Below are 26,871 nucleotides of genomic sequence, written 5' to 3'. Positions count from 1 at the left end.
CCTCATGAACTTAGATGCAAAAATCCTCAACAAAATTCTAGCCAATAGAATTCAACAACATATCTAAAAAATAACTCACCATGCCCAAGTGGGATTCAAACCAGGTATGCAGGGGTGGTTCAACATTAGAAAAACAATTAATGTAATCCATCATATAAACAAAAGACAAGAACCACATGATTTTATCAATTCATGCAGAAAAGGCATTTGACAAAGTTCAACACCCATTCATGACAAAAATTCTCAGCAAAATAGGAACAAAAGGAAAATTCTTCCACATAACAAAGGGCATTTATACAAGGCCAACAGCCAAAATCATCCTAAATGGAGAGAGTCTTAAATCATTCCCCTTGAGATCAGGAACCAGACAAGGATGCCATTTATCGCCACTCTTATTGAACACTGTCCTGGAGGTCCTAGCCAGAAAAATTAGGCTAGATAAAGAAATAAAGGGCATCCAGATTGGCAAGGAAGAAGTCAAAGTATCTCTACTTGCAGATGACATGATCTTATATACAGAAAACCCTAAAGAATCCTCAAGAAAACTACTGAAAGTAATAAAGAGTTTAGCAGAGTATCAGGATACAAGATAAGCATACAAAAATCAGTTGGATTCCTCTACACCAACGAAAAGAACATTGAAGAGGAAATCACCAAATCAATACCATTTACAGTAGCCCCCAAGAAGATAAAATACTTAGGAATATATCTTACCATAGAAGTAAAAGACCGATACAAAGAAAACTACAAGACACTACTGCAAGAAACCAAAAGAGACCTACATTAAGTGGAAAAGCATACCTTGGCTTATGGATAGGAAGACTTAACATTGTCTTGGTAGAATGTCTATTCTACCAAAAGCCAGCTATAGATACAATGCAATTCCAATCCAAATTCCAAAGACATTTTTTAATGAGATGGAGAAACAAATCACCAACTTCATATGGAAGGGAAAGAGGCCCTGGATAAGTAAAGCATTACTGAAAAAGAAGAACAAAGTGGGAGGCCTCACTCTACCTGATTTTAGAACCTATTATACCACCACAGTAGTCAAAACAGCCTGGTACTGGTACAACAACAGATACATAGACCAATGGAACAGAATTGAGAATCCAGACATAAATCCATCCACATATGAGCAGTTGATATTTGACAAAGGCCCCAAGTCAGTTAAATGGGGAAAAGACAGTGTCTTTAACAAATGGTGCTGGCATAACTGGATATCCATTTGCAAAAAAAAATGAAACAGGACCCATACCTCACACCATTCACAAAAACGAACTCAAAATGGATCAAAGACCTAAATAAATATAAAATCTAAAATAATAAAGATCGTGGAAGAAAAAATAGGGACAACGTTAGGAGCCCTAATACATGGCATAAACAGTATACAAAACATTACTAACAATGCAGAAGAGAAACTAGATAACTGCGAGCTCCTAAAAATCAAACATCTATGCTCATCCAAAGACTTCACCAAAACAGTAAAAAGCCTACCTACAGACTGGGAAAAAGTTTTTAGCTATGACATTTCCGATCAGTACCTGATCTCTAAAATCTACATGATACCGCAAAAACTCAACTACAAAAAGACAACCCAATTAAAAAACGGACAAAGGATACGAACAGACACTTCACCAAAAAAGACATTCAGGTAGCTAACAGATACATGAGGAAATGCTCACGATCACTAGCCATTAGAAAAATGCAAATCAAAACTACAATGAGGGCGGAGCCAAGATGGCGGACTAGGCAGACACTACCTCGGATCCCTCTTACAACAAAGACACGGAAAAACAAGTGAATCGATCACATACATAACAATCTACGAACCCTGAACAACAATCACAGATTTAGAGACGGAGAACGAACTAATACAGGGAAGCAGCGATTGTTTCCAGAGCCTGGAGCCAGCGTACCAGTCAGGTACGGCACAAGCACAGAGAGCTGCTCCACCCCCCTGAACTAACCCCGGGAGGGGGACCAGCCGGTTCGCGGGCGGCGTGGGATGCAGCCGGTAGGAGAAATCCCCGGGAGGCAGTGACTGGTCTTGGAACGGGAAGAGCAGCGTCCCAGCCGGGGAACCGTCCCGCCGGGATTTGGACTGGACGCAGCGGATTTTCTGGAAAAACTAGTTTCCCAGTGATGGCTCGGAGACAACAATCCATATTAAACCACTTAAAGAAGCAGACCATGACAGCTTCTCCAACCCCCCAAACAAAAGAATCAAAATCTTTCCCAAATGAAGATACTATCCTGGAATTATCAGATACAGAATATAAAAAACTAATTTACAGAATGCTTAAAGACATCACAAATGAAATTAGGCTAACTGCAGAAAAAGCCAAGGAACACACTGATAAAACTGTTGAAGAACTCAAAAAGATTATTCAAGAACATAGTGGAAAAATTAATAAGTTGCAAGAATCCATAGAGAGACAGCATGTAGAAATCCAAAAGATTAACAATAAAATTACAGAATTAGACAACGCAATAGGAAGTCAGAGGAGCAGACTCGAGCAATTAGAATGCAGGCTGGGACATCTGGAGGACCAGGGAATCAACACCAACATAGCTGAAAAAAAATCAGATAAAAGAATTTAAAAAAATGAAGAAACCCTAAGAATCATGTGGGACTCTATCAAGAAGGATAACTTGCATGTGATTGGAGTCCCAGAACAGGGAGGGAGGACAGAAAACACAGAGAAAATAGTTGAAGATCTCCTGACAGAAAACTTCTCTGACATCATGAAAGACGAAAGGATATCTATCCAAGATGCTCATCGAACCCCATTTAAGATTGATCCAAAAAGAAAAACACCAAGACATATTATCATCAAACTCACCAAAACCAAAGATAAACAGAAAATTTTAAAAGCAGCCAGGGAGAAAAGAAAGGTTTCCTTCAAGGGAGAATCAATAAGAATAAGTTCTGACTACTCAGCAGAAACCATGCAGGCAAGAAGGGAATGGGACGACATATACAGAACACTGAAGGAGAAACACTGCCAGCCAAGGATCATATATCCAGCAAAATTCTCTCTGAAATATGAAGGCGAAATTAAGATATTTACAGATAAACACAAATTTAGAGAATTTGCAAAAACCAAACCAAAGCTACAAGAAATACTAAAGGGTATTGTTTGGTCAGAGAACCAATAATATCAGATATCAGCACAACACAAGGTCACAAAACAGAACGTCCTGATATCAAGTCAAATAGGGAAATCACAAAAACAAACCAATTAAGATTAATTAAAAAAAATACACATAACAGGGAATTATGGAAGTCAATAGATAAAAGATCACAATAATCAAAAAGAGGGACTAAATACAGGAGGCATTGAACTGCCATATGGAGAGTGATACAAGGCAATATAGAACAATACAAGTTAGGTTTTTACTTAGAAAAATAGGGGTAAATAATAAGGTAACCACAAAAAGGTATAACAACTCTGTAACTCAAGATAAAAACCAAGAAAAACGTAACGACTCAACTAACATAAAGTCAAACACTATGAAAAAGAGGATCTCACAATTTACTAAGAAAAACGCCTCAGCACAAAAAAGTATGTGGAAAAATGAAATTGTCAACAACACACATAAAAAGGAATCAAAATGACAGCACTAAAAACTTATTTATCTATAATTACCCTGAATGTAAATGGACTAAATGCACCAATAAAGAGACAGAGAGTCACGGACTGGATAAAGAAACACGATCCATCTATATGCTGCCTACAAGAGACACACCTTAGACTTAGAGACACAAACAAACTAAAACTCAAAGGATGGAAAAAAATATATCAAGCAAACAATAAGCAAAAAAGAAGAGGAGTAGCAATATTAATTTCTGACAAAATAGACTTTAGACTTAAATCCACCACAAAGGACAAAGAAGGACACTATATAATGATAAAAGGGACAATTGATCAGGAAGACATAACCATATTAAATATTTATGCACCCAATGACAGGGCTGCAAGATACATAAATCAAATTTTAACAGAATTGAAAAGTGAGATAGATACCTCCACAATTATAGTAGGCGACTTCAACACACCACTTTCGGAGAAGGACAGGACATCCAGTAAGAAGCTCAATAGAGCCAAGGAAGATCTAATTAGGACCATCAACCAACTTGACCTCATTAACTTATACAGAACTCTCCACCCAACTGCTGCAAAATATACTTTTTTTTCTAGCGCACATGGAACGTTCCCTAGAATAGACCACATATTAGGTCATAAAACAAACCTCTGCAGAGTCCAAAACATCGAAATATTACAAAGCATCTTCTCAGACCACAAGGCAATAAAACTAGAAATCAATAACAGAAAAACTAGGGAAAAGAAATCAAATACTTGGAAAATGAAGAATACCCTCCTGAAAAAAGACTGGGTTATAGAAGACATCAAGGAGGAAATAAGGAAATTCATAGAAAGCAATGAGAATGAAAATACTTCCTATCAAAACCTCTGGGACACAGCAAAAGCAGTGCTCAGAGGCCAATTTACATCGATAAATGCACACATACAAAAAGAAGAAAGAGCCAAAATCAGAGAACTGTCCCTACAACTTGAACAAATAGAAACTGAGCAACAAAAGAATCCATCAGGCACCAGAAGAAAACAAATAATAAAAATTAGAGCTGAATTAAATGAATTAGAGAACAGAAAAACAATTGAAAAGAATTAACAAAGCCAAAAGCTGGTTCTTTGAAAAAATTAACAAAATTGATAAAACCATTGGCTAGACTGACTAAAGAAATACAGGAAAGGAAACAAATAACCCGAATAAGAAACCAGAAGGACCACATCACAACAGAACCAAATGAAATTAAAAGAATCATTTCAGATTATTATGAAAAATTGTACTCTAACAAATTTGAAAACCTAGAAGAAATGGATGAATTCCTGGAAAAACACTACCTACCTAAACTAACACATTCAGAAGTAGAACAACTAAATAGACCCATAAGAAAAAAAGAGATTGAAACAGTAATCAAAAAACTCCCAACAAAAAAAAGCCCTGGCCCGGACGGCTTCACTGCAGAGTTCTACCAAACTTTCAGAGAAGAGTTAACACCACTACTACTAAAGGTATTCCAAAGCATAGAAAATGACGGAATACTACCCAACTCATTCTATGAAGCCACCATCTCCCCGATACCAAAACCAGGTAAAGACATTACAAAAAAAGAAAATTATAGACCTATATCCCTCATGAACATTGATGCAAAAATCCTCAACAAAATTCTAGCCAATAGAATCCAACAACACATCAAAAAAATAATTCACCCTGATCAAGTGGGATTTATACCAGGTATGCAAGGCTGGTTTAATATTAGAAAAACCATTAATGTAATCCACCACATAAATAAAACAAAAGACAAAAACCACATGATCTTATCAATTGATGCAGAAAAGGCATTTGACAAAGTCCAACACCCATTCATGATAAAAACTCTTACCAAAATAGGAATTGAAGGAAAATTCCTCAACATAATAAAGGGCATCTATGCAAAGCCAACAGCCAATATCACCCTAAATGGAGAGAACCTGAAAGCATTTCCCTTGAGAACGGGAACCAGACAAGGATGCCCTTTATCACCGCTCTTATTCAACATCGTGTTGGAAGTCTTAGCCAGGGCAATTAGGCTAGACAAAGAAATAAAAGGTATCCGGATTGGCAAGGAAGAAGTAAAGTTATCACTATTTGCAGATGACATGATTATATACACAGAAAACCCTAAGGAATCCTGCAGAAAACTACTGAAACTAATAGAAGAGTTTGGCAGAGTCTCAGGTTATAAAATAAACATACAAAAATCACTTGGATTCCTCTACATCAACAAAAAAACACCGAAGAGGAAATAACCAAATCAATACCATTCACAGTAGCCCCCAAGAAGATAAGATACTTAGGAATAAATCTTACCAAGGATGTAAAAGACCTATACAAAGAAAACTACAAAGCTCTACTACAAGAAATTCAAAAGGACATACTTAAGTGGAAAAACATACCCTGCTCATGGATAGGAAGACTTAACATAGTAAAAATGTCTATTCTACCAAAAGCCATCTATACATTTAACGCACTTCCGATCCAAATTCCAATGTCATATTTTAAGGGGATAGAGAAACAAATCACCAATTTCATATGGAAGGGAAAGAAGCCCCGGATAAGCAAAGCACTACTGAAAAAGAAGAAGAAAGTGGGAGACCTCACCTTACCTGACTTCAGAACCTATTATACAGGCACAGTAGTCAAAATAGCCTGGTACTGGTACAACAACAGACACATAGACCAATGGAACAGAATTGAGAACCCAGACATAGATCCATCCACGTATGAGCAGCTGATATTTGAGAAAGGACCAGTGTCAATTAACTGGGGAAAAGATAGCCTTTTTAACAAATGGTGCTGGCATAACTGGATATCCATTTGCAAAAAAATGAAACAGGACCCATACCTCACACCATGCACAAAAACTAACTCCAAGTGGACCAAAGACCTAAACATAAAGACTAAAACGATAAAGATCATGGAAGAAAAAATTGGGACAACCTAGGAGCCCTAATACAAGGTATAAACAGAATACAAAACATTACCAAAAATGATGAAGAGAAACCCGATAACTGGGAGCTCCTAAAAATCAAACACCTATGCTCATCTAGAGACTTCTCCAAAAGAATAAAAAGACCACCTACAGACTGGGAAAGAATTTTCAGCTATGACATCTCCGACCAGCGCCTGATCTCTAAAATCTACATGATTCTGTCAAAACTCAACCACAAAAAGACAAACAACCCAATCAAGAAGTGGGCAAAGGATATGAACACACATTTCACTGAAGAAGATATTCAGGCAGCCAACAGATACATGAGAAAATGCTCTCGATCATTAGCCATTAGAGAAATGCAAATTAAAACTACGATGAGATTCCATCTCACACCAGCAAGGCTGGCATTAATCCAAAAAACACAAAATAATAAATGGTGGAGAGGCTGCGGAGAGATTGGAACTCTCATACACTGCTGGTGGGAATGTAAAATGGTACAACCACTTTGGAAATCTATCTGGCGTTATCTTAAACAGTTAGAAATAGAACTACCATACAACCCAGAAATCCCACTCCTGGGAATATACCCTAGAGACACAAGAGCCTTCATACAAACAGATATACGCACACCCATGTTTATTGTAGCTCTGTTTACAATAGCAAAAAGTTGGAAGCAACCAAGGTGTCCATCAACGGATGAATGGGTAAATAAATTGTGGTATATTCACACAATGGAATACTACGCATCGATAAAGAACAGTGACGAATCTGTGAAACATTTCATAACATGGAGGAACCTGGAAGGCATTATGCTGAGCGAAATTAGTCAGAGGCAAAAGGACAAATATTGTATAAGACCGCTATTATAAGATCTTGAGAAATAGTAAACCTGAGAAGAACACATACTTTTGTGGTTACGAGGGGGGGAGGGAGGGAGGGTGGGAGAGGGTTTTTTACTGATTAATCAGTAGATAAGAAATGCTTTAGGTGAAGGGAAAGACAACACTCAATACATGGAAGGTCAGCTCAATTGGACTGGACCAAAAGCAAAGAAGTTTCCGGGATAAAATGAATGTTTCAAAGGTCAGCGGAGCAAGGGCGGGGGTTTGGGGAACATGGTTTGAGGGGACTTCTAAGTCAACTGGCAAAATAATTCTATTATGAAAACATTCTGCATCCCACTTTGAAATGTGGCGTCTGGGGTCTTAAATGCTAACAAGCGGCCATCTAAGATGCATCAATTGGTCTCAACCCACCTGGAGCAAAGGAGAATGAAGAACACCAAGGCCACACGACAACTAAGAGCCCAAGAGACAGAAAGGGCCACATGAACCAGAGACCTACATCATCCTGAGACCAGAAGAACTAGTTGGTGCCCGGCCACAATCGATGACTGCCCTGACAGGGAGCACAGCAGAGGACCCCTGAGGGAGCAGGAGATCAGTGGGATACAGGTCCCAAATTCTCATAAAAAGACCAAACTTAATGGTCTGACTGAGACTAGAGGAATCCCAGCGGCCATGCTCCCCAGATCTTCTGTTGGCACAGGACAGGAACCATCCCCGAAGACAACTCATCAGACATGAAAGGGACTGGTCAGCGGGTGGGAGAGAGACGCTGATGAAGAGTGAGCTAATTATATCTGGTGGACACTTGAGAGTGTGTTGGCAACTCTTGTCTGGAGGGGGGATGGGAGGATAGAGAGAGAGGGAAGCCGGCAAAATTGTCACGAAAGGAGAGACTGAAAGGGCTGACTCAAGAGGGGGAGAGCAAGTGGGAGTAGGGAGTGAGATGTATGTAAACTTATATGTGACAGACTGACTGGATTTGTAAACGTTTACTTGAAGCTTAATAAAAGTTAATAAAAAAAAAAACTACAATGAGATTCCATCTCACTCCAACAAGGCTGGCATTAATTCAAAAAATATAAAATAATAAATCTTGGAGAGGTTGTGGAGAGACTGGAACACTTATACACTTCTGGTGGGAATGTAAAATGGTACAACTACTTTGGAAATCGATTTGGTGCTGCCTTAAAAAACCAGAAATAGAACTACCATACGATCCAGCAATCCCATTCCTTGGAATATATCCTAGAGAAATAAGAGCCTTTACACCAACAGTTATATGCACACCCGTGCTTATTGCAGCACTATTTACAATAGCAAAAAGATGGAAGCAACCAAAGTGCCCATCAATGGATGAATGGATAAATAAATTATGGTATATTCACACAATGGAATATTACGTATCGATAAAGAATAACGATGAAACGGTGAAACATTTCTTAACATGGAGGAATCTGGAAGGCATTATGCTGAGTGAAATTAAGTCAGTTGCAAAAGGACAAACATTGTATAAGACCACTATTACAAGAACTGGAGAAATAGTTTAAACAGAGAATATTTTTTGATGGTTATGAGAGGGAGGAGGGAGGGAGGGAGGGAGAGGGGTTTTCACTAATTAGATAGTAGATAAGAACTATTTTAGGTGAAGGGAAAGTCAACACACAATACAGGAGATGTCAGCACAACTGGACTAAACCAAAAGCAAAGAAATTTCCTGAATAAACTGAATGCTTCGAAGGCCAGCGTAGAAGGTGCAGTGGTTTGGGAACCATGGTTTCAGGGAACATCTAAGGCAATTGGCATAATAAAATCAAGAAAACATTCTGCATCCCACTTTGGAGAGTGGTTTCTGGGTTCTAAAATGCTAGCAAGTGGCCATCTGAGATGCATCAATTGATCTCAACCCACCTGGAGCAAAGGAGAATGAAGAACACCAAAGACACAAGGTAATTATGAGCCCAAGAGACAGAATGGGCCACATAAACCACAGACTACATCAGCCTGAGACCAGAAGAACTAGATGGTGCCCGGCTACAGCAGATGACTGCCCTGACAGGGAAGACAATGGAGAGCCCCTGAGAGAGCAGGAGAGCAGTGGGATGCAGACCCCAAATTCTCATTAAAAGACCAGACTTAAGGGTCTGACTGAGACTAGAAGGACCCCAGAGGTCATGGTCCCCAGACCTTCTGTTAGCCCAAGACAGGAACCATTCCCAAAGTCAACTCTTCAGACAGGGATTGGACAGGAGTATGGGACAGAAGATGATACTGGTGAAGAATGAGCTTCTTGGATCAAGCAGACACATGAGACTATGTTGGCATCTCCTGTCTGGAGGGGAGATGAGAGAGCAGAGGGGGTCAGAAGCTGGCTAAATGGACACAAAAAGAGAGAGTGGAGGGAAGGAGTGTGCTGTCTCATTAGGGGGGAGCAATTAAGAGTATATAGCAAGGTGTATATAAATTTTTGTATGAGAGACTTACTTGATTTTTCAACTTTCACTTAAAGCAAATTAAGAATTAAAAAAGAAACTTTTTTAGAAGTTTTTTTATGGAAAGCTTGAGGGTTAAACTGTTCATCTTTGGCATGTTTATGATTCATCATCTTCGCTGCCTCTCTGAAAGAAATCCCATAGACACAAATCCTACAGACCGGAATGTGTTTTCAAAATTCAGTTTATCTTATAAGACTTATTATATCTATACAATCTTTTACAAAAAGATTTCATTTTTAGACAATACCTTTAAAAGTAACACCATAATAGTTTTTACAGAGGTAGCAAAAAAAAAAAGATCTTTTAAAATATTATTGTTTTTGCCCATCACTGAGTTGCTTATACTTAAAAGATCTCTCTTTGAAATTTTTTTATTTTATTTAGGATAGCACTATTCAAAAAAATAAATACATGAAGCAAAAAACTAAGACAAACACTAACCTTCAATCTTCTTTCCAGAGCTGGAATCACGGAAGAATGAGGAGAATTCTTTTCGTCGTCTTCAATTAAAATATCTTCACTGCAATCCAACGTATCACTCTAATAAATTAGACAAACAAACCAAAAACCTAAGTCAAATTTTGAAATAAACTGAAGATTCATGAGATTAACAATATACAATTAAATTTTATCCAAAGAGCAGTTTTCCATGGTATACACTATTTTATGAAAGGCAAATTATATCTTTTCCCCATCATGTTCTTGTACCTAGAAAAAAATCACAATGACTAGTATTACCACCTAACGTTTGTACATTGCTTTATAAAGAATCAGCTCATAGAACTGTCACAAAATTCCATAGTTAAAGTAAGAGTTATCTTCATTTTACCAATAAAAAAATTGGGGCTTAGAGAGATTTTGTATATATTTGAAGCATCAGTTGTATTATTTCCTTTATGCACAAGATCTCAAGATATTATCAACTACTACTTCTGTTAATAAACTGCAGTTTCCCTTCCGTTTATTCCTTAATTTAAATTAACCCAATATTATCATGTTTATTGGTATAAAATACAATTTTCAGAGGCAACGATGAAGTTAACTTTCAACATTACTGTCACTTTAGGGACTGCCAGATATACTGTATTTCAAATTTATATCAAAAACATAAAGCCAAGTTGTATAACATCTGTTGAAAGGAAATTCAATGTACGTATTTTAAATGACCCAAGCTATGTATTTTTAAAATTCAAAAAGTTTAAGTATGAAATCACAAATATTTGAATGGTGGCTCAAAAGCTTTCAAGCCCTTAAATTTTCTAAAATGGTTCTTAACGTAATGTATAAAAAGTAAAGAGAACTTACTGAATAGTTTATGCTGACGAGATCTGTTATTTTAAATGAAGCCAGGCAATCTGAGTTTGAGGAGCTCTTCCAAAGTAGCAGCACTTGTTCAGTTCCAGCTCCAACGAAGTCATCGATCAGTAATGAGAGAATTTTTTCCCACTTAGTGGCAACCTGAAAGGGAGACAGAAGGGAGGAATACAGGAGGAAAAAAAAAAAAAAACAGACGTGACCAAATTAAGTTCTTTTGTTTCATGGAGCTATAATTTGTTATCTTCAATCTTACAAATAAGTAATGAAAATGGTAGTGTAAAAACTAAAAATAAATAATAAAGATACTGGAAGACAAAACAAACATCAAACATACGGAGCTGTAACAACTTTATGGCTAGCAAGGCACTGAGATTTAATGTTATATCAATGTCTGCCCAGGGACTGATATGTTCCTGATTTCTCTATTAAAAATGTATTGTAATCTACTTATGAATTTTTTTTAATACTTCTCACAGCTAAATCTTTGGGAAATTTTAACTCCCATAGGCCTTAGCAGATATATACTTAGGATCAGCCCAACTGCCCAAGGAATTTCATTGCATTAGGTAACCAGAAAGTACAAATAGACTTTTTGAGCACTCTCAAAACACAATGACCCATAATAGAGTCAAGATGAACTTGTTACTCTAAACCCTGGCAGGTACAGAACATAGTCATTATAAGGGAAGGGACCCTAAAAGTGGGTCACCTAGAACACGCCTAGCCTAATGGAATAATATAGTCAGTTCATACCAGAACATCAGACCCCAAGTTTAAAACAGAAGACTACTTCTTAGAAGTCCGTAAAGCTGAAAGCCTCCGGGTTGGTCCCCTGGAAACTACCACCAGGGGGAGCAGATCTCCCTTCTCCTTGAGGCAAAAAAGCTAAAACTCTCCTTCAGAATCCTAGAAGTGCAGTTACATCAACTACAAGAGACAGGAGGGTGCCTTGCATTAGAGAAGGAAGTTAAGTAAGGCTCTTCCACCTACATAACCAAATATCAGTCTCGCCCCTATAAGGTTTCCAAACCAGTGACACTTCACTTGTGCAGGGAGAAAGCTTATTTGTAAACCTACACCCTCCCTTCCCCCAGCCCAACAGGATCATGGAGCATAACGAACTATGTGAAGAGATATTAGTAAAAGGAATGTCCTGGGCATGCAACAACCCTAGTGCTGTGTACACATGCATGCACACACATTTGCAATCTACAGTTCTGGAACAATGCTGGCCAATAGAAATACAGATGAGCCACATACATAATTTTAAATCTTCTAGTAGCTAGTAAAAGAAAATTCTCTACTAGCAAACATAAGAGATTTTAATAGTATGTTTTATTCAACCCAAATATCAAAAAATTATCATTTTAATTCAATTCAGTGTAATCAATAAAAATTTATTGAGATATTTTACTTTTTTACGAAGTCTTTGAAATCTGGTATCTATTTTACAGCTATAAAAAAAATAGCACATTTAAATTCAGACTAGCCACATTTCAAATGTTGTATAACCACATGTGGTTGGTGGCTACCATATTAGACAGCACAGCTCTAGAACATATTAACCTCCATCTACAACAAGCATGGAGGCTTCGTCTCACATCCTTTGGACATGTTATCAAGAGGGACCCGTCCCTGCAGAAGGACATCATGCTCGGTAAAGTACAGGGTCAGCAAAGAGGAAGACCCTCAATGAGACGGATTGACACAATGGCTGCAACAATGAGCTCAAGCATGACTGTGAGGATGGCACAGTACCGGGCAGTGCTTCATTCTGTGGTACATAGGGTTGCTATGAGTCAGCATCTAACACCACCACCACCACCTAAAAACATCTACAACAAACCGAAACTTATGCTTCAGGTATACTTGACAAAGATCTCAACTTTGAAATGTCTGCTACATAGATTTTTGCCAAAAGACTTACAGAGACCATTTCAAGAAAGTTAATCGTGTACTTCTCTGGACTCTAGTCTCTCTCTGTGTCATCATATCACTGGATTAAACACTAAACCTGGAGCTTTTATGAAGGATAAACAGAAGAACACACTAACCTTGATTTCCTTTCTGTATTTAATCTGTTTTTCATCTGGAGCTTTGGTGGCACGTGGTTAATAGCTCGGGTGCTAACAAAAATGTTAACCCTATGTGGCAGTTCTACTTTGTCCTATAGGGGCTGTATGAGTCAGAATTGACTCAATGGCAATGGGTTTGGGTTTTGTCTTTGATCTATTTTTGTAAAGTGCCTTAATTCCTTTATGGAATAAGGTAGAAAAAGGATAAACGGATGGATCCATAGCCAACCCAAAGGAAGATTGCTTCTACTGTTTTTTTCTAATTTGGGGGGCAAACCTGCTTTCAAAGACACCATTTTATTGTTAAACTATATATTCATTTTATTATTCAAAATCACTTAGATACAGTAAATTCCTCTCAGAACTCAATGTTAGAAAAAAAAAGTTCCCTTGATGGTATGTCCCATTCAATTGTAAAACCTGTTGTATTTACTTTTTTTAACTGCTGAATTGCTCAAATATAATTAGTTCCCTTAACTTAGGGTTTTTGACATTACGATCCCCCTTTATTTCTAGATTCTCAGCCTTTACTCCTGTTTTTGAAGCAATCAAGTATTTTACCATCAACTATAACGTATTTTTTAAGTATGTGAGCATAAATGTAAAGTTTACACCAAGCTGGAGGCATGAGCTGCAAAGTCCCAAAGTGTTGAGTTTACTGATGTGTTTTAAGAAGCAATTATTTGTAGACAACAGGGTGTGCCTCCAGAATTTTCCATATAGGGCATTTGAGAGCACCTTAGACATATAGAATCCCTGGTATAGAATATCTCCCTTAAGAGGTAGGTCTGTAGGGATTTAGGTAAATAACTTATAAAATGGATGGTGGTCCATCATAGGGAAAGAACCCTAGAACAGCATTCCAAGTCCAGGAGGCCAGCAGTTACAGGCCCTTCTACAGGAACTGACATAGTCTCTTGCTTTGGCTAACATGCTAGTGGCAGAACTTTATAGTGCCCAAGGAGGAGGCTCATTTCAAAGGAGTGAGGACTATATTCCACTGAATTACACAGGTTCTAGGGAATTATTTTCCTTATGCAGGTGAACAGGAGACCTAATCACCTTGAGGAGGTACAAACTGATGACAGCCCTGGCCTCAGTCTAACACAATAATAGCTACCACTTACTGACCTCCTCTTTGTGCCCAGCACTGTGCAAGACACTTTACAACATCATTGTCTTTAATGCTCCCCTCTCAGAGGCAGGATGATCACAATTTCCTAAAGACAGAAAATGCTTTCACAAGAATTAACTACTTTCCTTAAGGTAACACTAGGAAGTGGCTCAGCTGGGAATTCAAACTCAGGTTAAACAGTACTCTTCCCATTCGCCTGCTACCAATAAGGGTTACAGGCTATGCCATGTGTTTCTTCCCTCCCATTTCTTGGAAAAGAGACTAGAAAAGGACAGAAAACGTCCCCTTTCAAAATAACTTCAAAAAGAAAGTATAATGTGCTTACAAAAGATTGTTTTCAAGATACAATAGGATAACTTCCCAATTACTTTCCTTTTGAAAATTTAAGACCTTTATTATAGGGCACACAAAGTACGTAAACTGTTTTTTTCTGAAGTACCACAAGAATTTAAAAAATTGTTGAATGTGCTAAACTACTTTTGGAATAGACATTTCTGACTAGTAGTGATTATTTACCTTGATTTATAATCACCATATATCACATCACTTAACGAGTTGATACACATCTCAAGCCAGGAGGATGCAATGTTGACCAAAAAAAAAAAAATCAGAGTCAAAGAAATATTATTGGTGGAGACACCCAGTTACAAACCTCCAACTTCCATATTCATTTTCTGTGCCTTTTTACCTGTTATTGAACACTACTGGGTTTTACTGGGTATACCAAAATAAAAATTAAAAAAACCCAAACCCATTGCCATCAAGTTGATTCCGTACCAGTTGAGTCTATACCAGTGAGTATTTTAAAGCAACTTCCAAGCCTTACATTAAAAGATAAGACTATAGATAAAACGTAAATGTCTGCTAAAAGGTCAACTCTGAGTTTCAAAATATAACATAATAAAAGTCTCTAGGCAGCAGCTTTTAGAAAAATTAACATTTAACTTGTCTCTGGAGAACAATTACTTATCTTTAAAGGAAAAATGACACATTTCAAGGAATTTATATTTCAAGAAAGAGACAAGTAAGTTTAAATAGATAATTACCAACTTTTAAGTAGCTGAACTGATTTTTCTATGAAGGTTTATGAAGTAAAATCACTAATAATCTTACTGTAAGTAAAAATATAGAGTCCCTGGGTGGTGCAAACAGTTAATGCGCTCAGCTGCTAATCACAGGTTGGAGGTTCAAATCCACCTAAAGGCTCCTCAGAATAAAGGCCTGGCAATCTACTTCCAGAAACCCTATGGAGCACAGTTCTACTCTGATACACATGGGGTCACCCTGGATCAGAATTGACTCAATGGCAACTGGTAAAGTAAAAATAGGCATCTAATTCTCATCATATGAATAAAAATTGGAAATAGTTATATTAAAAGACAAATAATAATTAGTTATATATTTATGTATTTCTAAACAACTCAAACGCTTTATGATTCAAAATGGCAAAGCAAAATGATTATCAGGTAAGTATTCAGATAAATTGGAGGAGCCCTGGTGGCAAAGTGGTTAAATGCTCGGCTGCTAACTGAAAGGTCAGTGGTTCGAACCCACCAGTTGTCCTGCGAGAGAAAGATGCAGCAGTCAGCTTCCGTGAAGATTACAGCCTTGGAAACCCTATGGGGCAGTTTTACTTTGTCCTATAGGGTTGCTATGAGTCTTAATCGACTCGGTGGCAACAGGTTTGGGTTATTCAGATAAATTGAAATTTAAAAAAAGAGAACAATGTAACATATATGTTTTTCTTTTTTAAGTACAGTACTAAAAATTATTTTGATGACAAGACACCAGGATGAACTTTCTGCACAGCAGGAATGCTTAAGGGTCTCAATCGTATGACTACATCAATTGAATCACTATGAGAATAAGTACTACACCTGGAAGTTCTTTTTCCAAACAGCACAAGCATCATTGGACCTAAAGGATACAATGAAAAGGGAGTCTTCTCTACTTGAATCCATAAGTTGAACCGCACAGGGATCTCCAAATGGAAGCTGGCACACGCTTTCAGGAGTACCATTTCGGAATGAAATCAGCTGGTTCTTTTGAGTAAGGGCAATGAGAGACATTCTTAGCTGGTTGTTAACTAACTCAGCTGCACAGACATGCACACAAGTTACCACACTGCTATAAGCTTGAGGGATAATGTATGTATCGGATAAGATTTCTTGACGGTCAAGAGAGTATACACAAAATTTGGTATCCCAAGGAGCACAATCTGATTTTGAGGGTTTCTGGGTGCATCCCAATAAAACAATACCTAGATTTCCAATCTCTCCTGCCCACACAATAGAGGAAAAGTTAACCGGCACACTAACAACTGTGCCACTTTTGGAAGAAATACAAAAGACGGCTGTGACGTGTCTCCATAAAACTAAAGGACCGTTAAGAACCCTCAAGCTGTCCTTCAACTCATAGCCTAAGTTAAAACTCAATCGCTTTTCGAATTTATTGGTACTGTGAAGCAATAGTAGAAAATAATCGAAAACGTTATTCTTTTCACTTTGTATCATAACATGAGGGAGGTTTAGTCCAGTTCTGAAGTCTGACACACAGCTGCAACAAATAATTTTAAAATGAGAGTTTTCTTCCTCCATGCGAAAAAATCCAGTGGACTTCTGAGCAAATGCTCTTGTGCCTCTGTCAAACACCATTCTTCTGACATGTAAAATGGGTGTTTCTGCCGCCTCTGTATCACACAACTGAAAAACAAGGACTTCCCCATTGTAACACAAGAGTTCTTCTTGTTCAACAGATGACATTGCTTGCTTGCTAATCCTGCCGCAATATCAAGTCTTTGTGTTGGTGTGATTTTAGAATGCAAATTGATTCTGTTTGATACTTTAAACCTAGAAAAGAAATGAGAAAAACTACCATGAAGTAGGCAGAGTTAAAAAGAAATACATTTCTTTCAGAGGCCTATCACATAAAAAAAAATAACTATAATTTTATTAAGTAAATATTCTTAAGTTTTTTAGAATACTGTTGTAACCATGTCACATTTATCAAAAATATATCTCAAAATATCCCTTAAAACTCATCTGAGTTAGAATTGACTCTACAGCAGCAGGTTTGTTTTTTGGCTTTATTTCTTTTTAAAAAAATTCAACTTGCTAAGAATGTGGGGAAAAAAAATTTAAAAAGCCATTGCCATTGAGTCGACAACGACTCGTAGTGACCCTATAGGACAGAGTAGAACTGCTCCATAGGATTTCCAAGGAGTGGCTGCTGGATTCGAACTGCTGATCTTTTGGTTAGCAGCCGAGCCCTTAACCACTGCACTACCAGGGCTCCAAGAATGTGAATAACCACATGAAAAAAGACAAAAGAATGTACTAAGAGCATTTATTTAGAGCTTCAGATGCTTGATTAAAACTACCTTCAGCTTTCTTTCTGGCTCAGAAAATTTCTTAATGTTCCACCTCTCTGTTTCAAACCTACCAACCCTCATCTGGCTTCCTCATCTTCTAACGGGCTGCCTCATACCTGGCTTCTCCCTCTGCTCAGCCGCTATAGAGACAATTCATTAATCAATCAATGACTTGTCTTAGAGCTGAGTCTCTCCCCAAATATGGTGACCCGAATTAGACTGCTCCCACAGCCCAGGTTCTTGGGTCCCTAATTCCTGGGGACAGGAGCTCACACAGACTCTATGACAAAAATAAAACTCCAAATGTAAAAATAGGAGTCACTGTAAGACGGCTTAAAAAATCTCCACAGAATTAAGAGAAATAAGTCTTACTTTATAAAAACAATCCATTTTTACTACCTAAGGAAGTCACTGCTTTTATTCAAAGTAAAAAAAAAAGATTAATATAACAAATTATAATGAAAAGAAGTATTACATAATTATTCATGCTTCTTATATGCCAGGTACGACATATGCATTATCTCATTTAATGCTCACGACTAATCTCTTAAAGCACTATATTCTTGTCACCCCAACTTTTATATGAGAAAGCCTTATTTTAACAAAGGTAAGAACATTTCCCAAGGTTGTGACACCTGCCTGCAGTTAGAACACTAATGTGCAATGACCTAGATTTGAAAGGGGGGCCCTCTGACTCCTGAGACTACACTCTTAACCACCAGCCTGTCCTGACACGCATTCCCCTACTCTGAACGAACTGCCTATAAGAAAGGCAACCAGGGAGAATTAGTATAATAAAGAACAAAGGAACATCCCCTAAATTGAACAAACATATAATATGTTGATTTGTCTTTATGCAGTGCCTATATGTACTGTACAAAAGAATGGACAAATCTGTCTTGGGAGAAGTATGACCAGAATGTTCCTGAGAAGTAAGGATGGTGAGACAACGTCTCACATACTTCAGACTTGTCAGGAGGGATCAGTTCCTGGAGAAGGACATCATGCTTGGTAGAGGGTCAGTGAAAAAGAGGAAGATCCTCAATGAGACGGATTGACACAGCGGCTGCAACAATGGGCTCAAGCAGAGCAGTGATTGTGAGGATGGTGAAGGACCAGGCAGTGTTTCCTTCTGTTGTTGATAGGGTCGCTATGAGTCAGAACCGACTGGACAGCACCTAACAACAACAAATGTACTGGTCACTCCTTTAGCAGTTACTGGTGGAGCTGGAAAACAGTATGTTGAGTCAAATAAGTCACAAAGGACAAATATTGTATGACCTCACTTATATAAAAAGACAGGAAAAGCAAATGCATAGAGACCAAAGTTTACTAGTGGTTACCAGAGGTAGGAGGGAGGGGGACAGGGTGGTTATCGCTTATGCAGTACTGAGTTTCGGTTTATGGAGATGGAAAACCATCCTGATTAAGGGTAGGGTTACACAGCTGATTAATATAATTACTGTCAATATGTTGTACACCTGTAAAAAGTTAAATTGGCATAAGCTGTGTGACAAACATACATACGCACAACAACAACAAAGCTGAGGCTGCTTATGTACAACCATACACCTCATGGGATTTGGTTCCTTGGTTTGGAGACTTAGGGTCATGGTTTCATGACATCCCGTTAAATTGACCTGATAACGTGTAGTACTTCTGTTGTACTTCCTAGTTCATTGAGTAATGCCTGAGGTCATAATAACTTGCAAGCGACCATCCAAGACACAACAATTGGCCTCTATTCACCTGGATTAACAGAGGGAGAAGGCAAGTCAGGAATAGGAGGAGGATATGAAATGTCCTCCATGAACAGCTGCCTCCTTTGCCATGCAACCATAAGAAATCAGTGGTCCCCGGATACCATTTCTGAATGTTTTGGTCAAAGATTAACAGAAAAATCCTGATCAAAGGGGGTAAAATGCAGAAGAGAAATTTCAAATTCTCATGGAATCCAGACTTTATGGAGCCATGGAGGCTGGATGAACCACAGAAAAGCTACTTCCCTAAGACAACCTTTAAACCTTAAACCAAAAATATCCCCTGAAATTTTCTTAAAGCCAAACAGTAGTTTAGCTTAACTAGTAAAGAATGTCTGCCTTGAGCATTATGTTGTTTTAAGATCTATCTATATGCGATCAAACTGAAAACAGCAAGTCGAAAGATTAGGTAGGAACCTTAAGGGGCAGTGAGTTTATGTTAATGGAGGAAGAACCACCCAGAAAAGGAGGGTGAAAATGGCTGTACAGCTCCAAGAATGTAATCAGTGTCATTGAATTGTACATGTAGAAACTTGAATTGGTATATGGTTTTGCTGTGTATATTCTCAACAAAAACAAAAAAATAATTTAAAAAAAGTTACTGAATGCTTACCATATGCTAAGCAGTACTGCATATGGTTAGAGAGCAGCTATGAATCCTGATTCCCTCCTTGACTAGAAGTGTGACTTTAGGAAACTTACTTAACCCCTTTGTGCCGCACATCTACATTTATATATATGTACTCGACAGCATTTGTGTTTTTCTGGGTACATATTTAAAAAAAAAAAAAACCCGTTGCTGTAGAGTAGATTCCAATTCATAGCAACCCTATAGGACAAAGTAGAACTGCCCCATAGGGTTTCCAAGGAGTGGCTGGTGGATTCAAACTGCTGACCTTTTGGTTAGCAGTCAAGCTCTTAAGTACTATGCTACCAGGACTCCACATTTATATAATGGGTGGACCTGCTAACCAGGGCCTCCAACTCCTGTTAAGAATTTGCATTTCTAATGAGTTCCCAGGATGCTGTACATTAGAAACACCTGGGGATCTTGTTAAACTGTAGATTCTCATTCAGTATATCTGGGCTGGAAATGCAAATTCTCAGCAGGGAACTTGTTAGAAATGCAAATTCTCAGCAGGGGTTCCAACCAGAAATGAACCTTTGAAGCCCTGCTGTTAACCTAGAGGCACTTTGGAAGAAAGGCCTGGTGATCTACTTCCAAAAGATGACAGCCCTATGGAGCACAGTTCTACTCTGACACACATGGGGTCACCATGAATTGGTATTGACTCAAGGGCAACTGGTAGTACTGGAATAACAGTATCTACCTCATAAGGTATTGGGATTAAATAATATAAAGCAATTAAAATAGATTCTGACACACAGAAAGTGCTCCCTAAATGTTAGCTGCTATCATCATCAATACCATCACCACCACCACCACCACCAACTCTGGTTCATACAGAGCCTAACCTTAAAAAAAAGTCAAGAGTTGCATACATAATGATGTGTGAATGCTGAAAAGTCCTGTTCCATTATAAATAACTCCAACTCATACTCTCTCTTTTCCTACTTGTGGATCATTTTGCATGCCAGTAAATTCAACTATTTCAGAAGTAATTGAAAACTAGGTAACTGACAATTAAGCAATATTGCTTTTCTCTGAACAAGAAGCAAACTCCAAAGGCCTAAGTTTTGTTCTTTCATTATAAAAATCTACCAATATTCCAGTTAGAAAAAAGCATCACTGTGGACCATAAACTACAAATATAGCTTAATTTAGCCTGCATTTTATAGAAAGAATTTTGATTTATAGAGACAATTCTGTTTAAAAGACTAGATTCTGCTTTTAAATCGGAGATGTCACACCTTACTGTCTCGTTTCCAAATATATCACTTGTTGTGGTTTTAAAATACGATCAAAATCCTTTGACACTCTTCCATCAAGAGGTGATGCTTAACTCCTCCTCCACTTGTATGAGAGCTGAGCATTGGGACTTGCTTTTAACCAATAGAATATGGCAGAAGTGATAGTGCTTAAATTTAGGTCAAGCTTCCTGCTTGACTTCTTTCTTGGATCACTTGCTCTGGGGGATGTCACATGCCACATCATTAAGACACTCAAGCAGTCCTATGGGGAGGTACACATACATAGCAAGGAACTATGACTTCCTGCCAATAGTCAGCAAGAGGCTAAAGCCTTCTGTCAAAAGCCATGAGTGAGCTTTCTTGGGATAGATCCTCCAGCCCCAGATGATCCTTCAGGTGACTGCAGCACCCGCTGAGATATGGACTCCAAGTCCACGAAGAGACCCTGATCCAGAACCACCCAGCTAACTGCTCCCAAATTCCTGACCAACAGAAAACGTGAGATAATGTTGTTGCTTTAAGCTGCTACATTTTGAAGTAATTTATTATCTAGTAGATAAAAAAAAAAGATAACTGCTCCCAAATTCCTGACCAACAGAAAACGTGAGATGTTTGTTGCTTTAAGCTGCTACGTTTTGAAGTAATTTATTACCTAACAATAGATAACTAATATACCACTCTATGGCATTTTTTAAAGATTATATTGATAATGATATTTGTTTTTGAGAATTTCATGCAACCGACTACCTAAAATACCTGGAGATGTATTATTAAAATACAAGACTATGAGAAGTCACTGGCTTCCTGGTTTGTTGTTAGGCAATTAATGCAAAGATCTGGGACAGTATGCATCGCAAAGTAGTTTCAGCTTCATCAGTAAAGAAGATAGGTAGGTAAATCAAAGCTGTGGCTTTTACTTATAAAACTATCTTTTATTTCAGAGAAAATAAACATTAGTTATATTACATGAAAATGTATAAATAATTTGTTTCAAATTTCCCACAAACATGTAGTCTCTTAGACGATTTCCAGAAAGAACATTAAAATTATAGACTCTGAGATAAAGATCTGAGAACTCATTGTCTTTTATTACCCACTCAAAGATTTTTCAGGTTTCTTAAAAAAAATTTTTTTTTTAATATTAAAAGCTAACAAAAATAACCTCTGTAATGCAAAGGATTCTAATATTAAGTGTCACAACTAATGTTTAATTAACACAGTGCTCTGGTTCACTTACCGAAATCCGCAGGATGATAGAAGTATGAAGAATCTGAGTGCTAAATGGCCAGTAGAATCTCCCCTTTTACTAAACTTTACAGTGTGTATTATTGTAACCTGACAAAGCTAGATTAGGAAAATTAGGCCCCTTACATTCTGCTCTTTTAATGTCATCACCAAGTTAGAAACCTCAATTATCTTCCAACTCTGTTCCAATTGCCACTACTGTAATTCAGGCTTTTAGCTCTCAGGCAAGGAGCCCTGGCGGTGCAGTGGTTAAGCACTCAGTTGATAACCAAAAGGTCGGCGGTTCAAACCCACCAGCGGCTCCCTGGAAGAAAGATGTGGCAGTCTGCTTCCATAAAGATTACAACCTTGGAAACCCTATGGAGCAGTTCTACTCCATCCTATAGGGTCACTATGAGTTAGAATCGACTTGACGGAGGTGGGTTTTTTGTGGGTTAAGTTTTAGTTATCCCTCAGGCTGAAGTAAAAGCTCCTTAATTGGTCTTCCTTACTTTAGTTTCTCTCCCCTTCAATACATATATCAATTTACTTTTGCCACCTCAGCTTTTGTTCTTAAACACAAGCTTGATCCTGTCACTGTCCCCTAACTCAAACACCTATTATTCAATAGATTCGTAATCCTAGAATTATTACTGGAGAGACAGATGCTCAATATTGTGTACCAAATATATGGATGGTGTAGAGAAAAAAGGTTGAGAACTAGTGCTATAAAATTTAGCAGGCATTCAAAGCCCTATTATAATCTTAGCCCAGCCTACTTTCAGCATGATCTCCAGGCACAAGAGAGGAGCCTTGGTGGCACAGTGGTTAAGTGCTCAGCTGCTAACCCAAAGGTTAGCAGTTCAAACTCACCAGCTGCTCCGTGAGAGAAAGATGTGACAGTCTGCTTCCATAAAGATTACAGCCTTGGAAATCCTGTGGGGCAGTTCTACTTTGTCCTATACGGTCACTACGAGTCAGATTTGACTCAATGGCAACGGGTTTGGGTTTTTTTCGGGGGGGAGGGGTTAGGCACAAAAATTTATTATCAGGGACTTAAGATTCCAACAGATCTAAAAATATAAATGACTGCTATGTGAAAGGTCGTTAGTTTCAATTTTTAAATACTATTTACAAAAATGGAGCCCTGGTGGTACAGTAGTTAAGAGCTCAGCTGCTAACCAAAAGGACAGAAGTTCAAATCCACACAGCCACTCCTTGGAAACCCTATGGGGCAGTTCTACTCTGTCCTATAGGGTTGCTATGAATCAGAACTGACTCAACAGCACCTAACAGCAATAAAAAAAAAAAAAAAAAGCAATAGCATTTACAAAAATATGACATATTCAAAATAAGTTATTTAAAATAGACTGCCTTCAGAGTTCTACATAAATTAGATGCTATTTTAATACATTAATTTATTTATGAAGATAAATATTTTTTCCTCAAACTTTCTATGATAATCTCAAGGGTTCCTGAATTCACATATCTGTGTATACTTGTTATATTTTAGACTGATACAACAAAATTCTTAACATATGTTCGTAAAACCTGCAAGCCTATGAAAAAAGAGGCAAATTTTTTTTTTAGATAAAAATATACCTGGAAACAAGTCAAATTAAGGAATAATTTAGAGGCTATTAACCCAATATAAGCAATCGCTGATTAATCAAAGGCTGATTATTTGGGCTCCAGGCTTACTATTTCAACCTGTTGGTCATCTGACTACTTAGTACCATTACAACAGTGGCTGCAGAAGAAAACCAGTAACTCAAATCCATTAAGTTTTAACTCCTGTTGCGACTATTGAAAAAACAAAGATTTGGAAGCAGATGATTTACAAAACACTACATAATTAATTTGAGATGTTCCTTTTCTGTATTACCCTACATCGAAGTACATAAAGTGAATCCAGATATGTGTGTACACTAGAAAATGATGCTATACATGCTAATGTAAATATATGTTAGCAATTAATTATCGCCCTCATCCCCTTTTCTACCTGTTCCCTCCAAATAAAAAGGGGTTCCCTTTAAATGCTAATTAATTCATTTTTGGCACTACACACTATCTGTCTGGTTCAGGAAGAGCCTAAGAGGACTATAATATCTATACAGATGAAATACAAACAACGTCTGTAAGAAACGGTATCAACTGTGACCAATAGAAAGTATCTTTGGGGAGAAGGTCTAAGCAATTAACACGTCCAACTACAAATTTCACCTAATACTAAACAAACTTATGAAAACAACACTGATCGATGTCCTTTTTCTAGCATATCAGACATTCTTAACCGGAGTATATTAACTTGACTACAAAATATGTCCACTGGTAAAACTTTTTTTCTGCCTTCATAACTAGAAGTCCTTTGTTGGGGCCTAACCAGAATCAATCTCCCCTTTCCCTTTCCCAACATTACCTAGTATACCTGAAATGTAGGTGAATGTGGGAGAATGATGATACACCAAGTTGGAGAATTAGGGAAGATTAAGTTAAAGAAGGGTTTTTAGGTCATGCTAAGGACTTCTAACTTTCTCCTATAAGCAATGATAAACTTCTGAAAGATTTCAAAAATAAAACTCTCAGGATGTACTTCTGAATTATAAATCCAGGTGACAGACAGTGCTGAAGACAGGAGTGGGGTGACTAGAGAAAGAAACAGCAATTAGGAGATTATTTTAAGAGCACTTAAAGGGAGAGGTGACTTTGAAAGGCAATTTGGCAGTATACCGAAATGCATATATGCAGCAATTTCATTTCTAGATATGAATCCAGAGAAATAATCCCATATATGCACAAGGACACTGTTCTAGAATGTTCACTGTGCTATTATTTGTAATACAAAGAAAAAAGCAGTAAAAGCCTCAATAACTACCAATAGAGGACTGAATAGACGGAATACCACAGTAGTGTAAAGGAATGAATTAGATTTATGTGTATTATCGTGACTCCATCTCAAAAATAAAATGAATTAAGTTTCCAGAAATAATGTATACTGCAGTATACTATTTATATAAATAAAAACACATAAAACATTGGATATTTTCTGTGTTTAACTAAAATGACTGTATTCACTGAGTGCTTTCTCTGTGCCACGTACTATTCTAAACATGTTGGCTTAACTCATTTATTCATCACAACATCTTTATGAGATTACCCCATTTTATAGACGAGGAATTGGAGGCACAGAGTTTAAGGATCTTCTCGAAAGATGAGAGATGGGAAGTGACAGAGGCGAAGTTCATGCAAAATTCCTAATGGCTGCTGATTCTCCAGAAGGGGTGTGGATGTTAGGGTAGGGGAGAGGAGGCAGAGGGAGACTTTAGCTGTATTTGAAATGTTATTTTTTAAGAAATGATTTTTAAAAGAATGGATTCAAACAATTTTTAAACAATGTAATTTTTCCCCCATAAAATGTATGTTTGTTGTTGTGTGCCATGGAGTCGATTCTGACTCATAGTGACCCTACAGGCCAGAGCAGAACTCCCCCATTGTTTCCTAGGCTGTAATCTTTACAGAGCAGATTGCCAGAGAAAATCCTCAGGAGCCGCTAGTGGCTTCCAACCGCCCACCTCTCGGTTAGCAGCCCAGTGGCCAACAGGGCTTCTTATAAAAAGTATACACATATTTTTTAAAAGGTTGGGGTTTTCGATATTTTTCAATTCAAACAAAAGGCAACATATTGTATGAGCAACAATTTCAATTACTATTGTTAACAGACAACCATAAAATCTGCACCAAAAAAAAAACCCAAACCCGTTGCCATCGAGTCGATTAGCGACCCTATAGGACAGAGTAGAAACGCCCCAAGGACCGCCTGGTGGATTCAAAACTGCCAATCTTTTGGTTAACAGCCATAGCTCTTAACCACTAGGACACCAAACCCGTTGCCGTGGAGTCAATTCCGACTCATAGCGAGCCTATAAGACGGAGTAGAACTGCCCCGTAGAGTTTCCAAGGAACACCTGGCGGATTCGAACTGCTGACCCTTTGGTTAGCAGCCGTAGCACTTAACCACTACGCCGCCAGTACCTTATAAATCTAATTCAGGGTTTCTCAAACTTGGCACATCAAAGACTTGGTGAAATCCATGTGAAATTATGAAATATGTTTGACGTGGTGAAAAACAGAGGAAACTGTGCACTACAGATTAGTAAGTAAGCACGAGTAGGCCCGTAAATACCTTGCTTACTGGTTCATCCGCCCCTGCTAA

The 26,871-nt window shown here is 37.9% G+C and overlaps 1 protein-coding gene across 4 annotated transcripts in view; it reads right to left on the bottom strand.

Moving 5' to 3' along the window:
• FANCB (FA complementation group B) overlaps positions 1-26,871 on the bottom strand; it is a 288,694-nt gene that overhangs the window by 261,046 nt on the left and 777 nt on the right. For 3 of the 4 annotated variants that reach the window (XM_049871792.1, XM_049871790.1, XM_049871793.1), the window contains exons 2-4: positions 16,310-17,281; positions 11,211-11,363; positions 10,347-10,445 (exon numbers count right to left, since the gene is read on the bottom strand). In XM_049871792.1, coding sequence (XP_049727749.1) covers positions 10,347-10,445; positions 11,211-11,363; positions 16,310-17,194 — 1,137 coding nt within the window. In that variant the 5' untranslated portion in view covers positions 17,195-17,281. Of the gene's footprint in view, positions 1-10,346; positions 10,446-11,210; positions 11,364-16,309; positions 17,282-18,764; positions 18,981-26,871 lie in introns of all 4 variants that reach the window. The other variant, XM_049871791.1, reaches the window with a different exon arrangement.

Source organism: Elephas maximus, chromosome X, assembly GCF_024166365.1.
Source record: "Elephas maximus indicus isolate mEleMax1 chromosome X, mEleMax1 primary haplotype, whole genome shotgun sequence".
Classification (NCBI taxonomy): Eukaryota; Metazoa; Chordata; class Mammalia; order Proboscidea; family Elephantidae; genus Elephas; species Elephas maximus.
The sequence above is the reverse complement of the archived record's forward strand: the minus strand, read 5'-3'. Positions and strand labels throughout refer to the sequence as shown.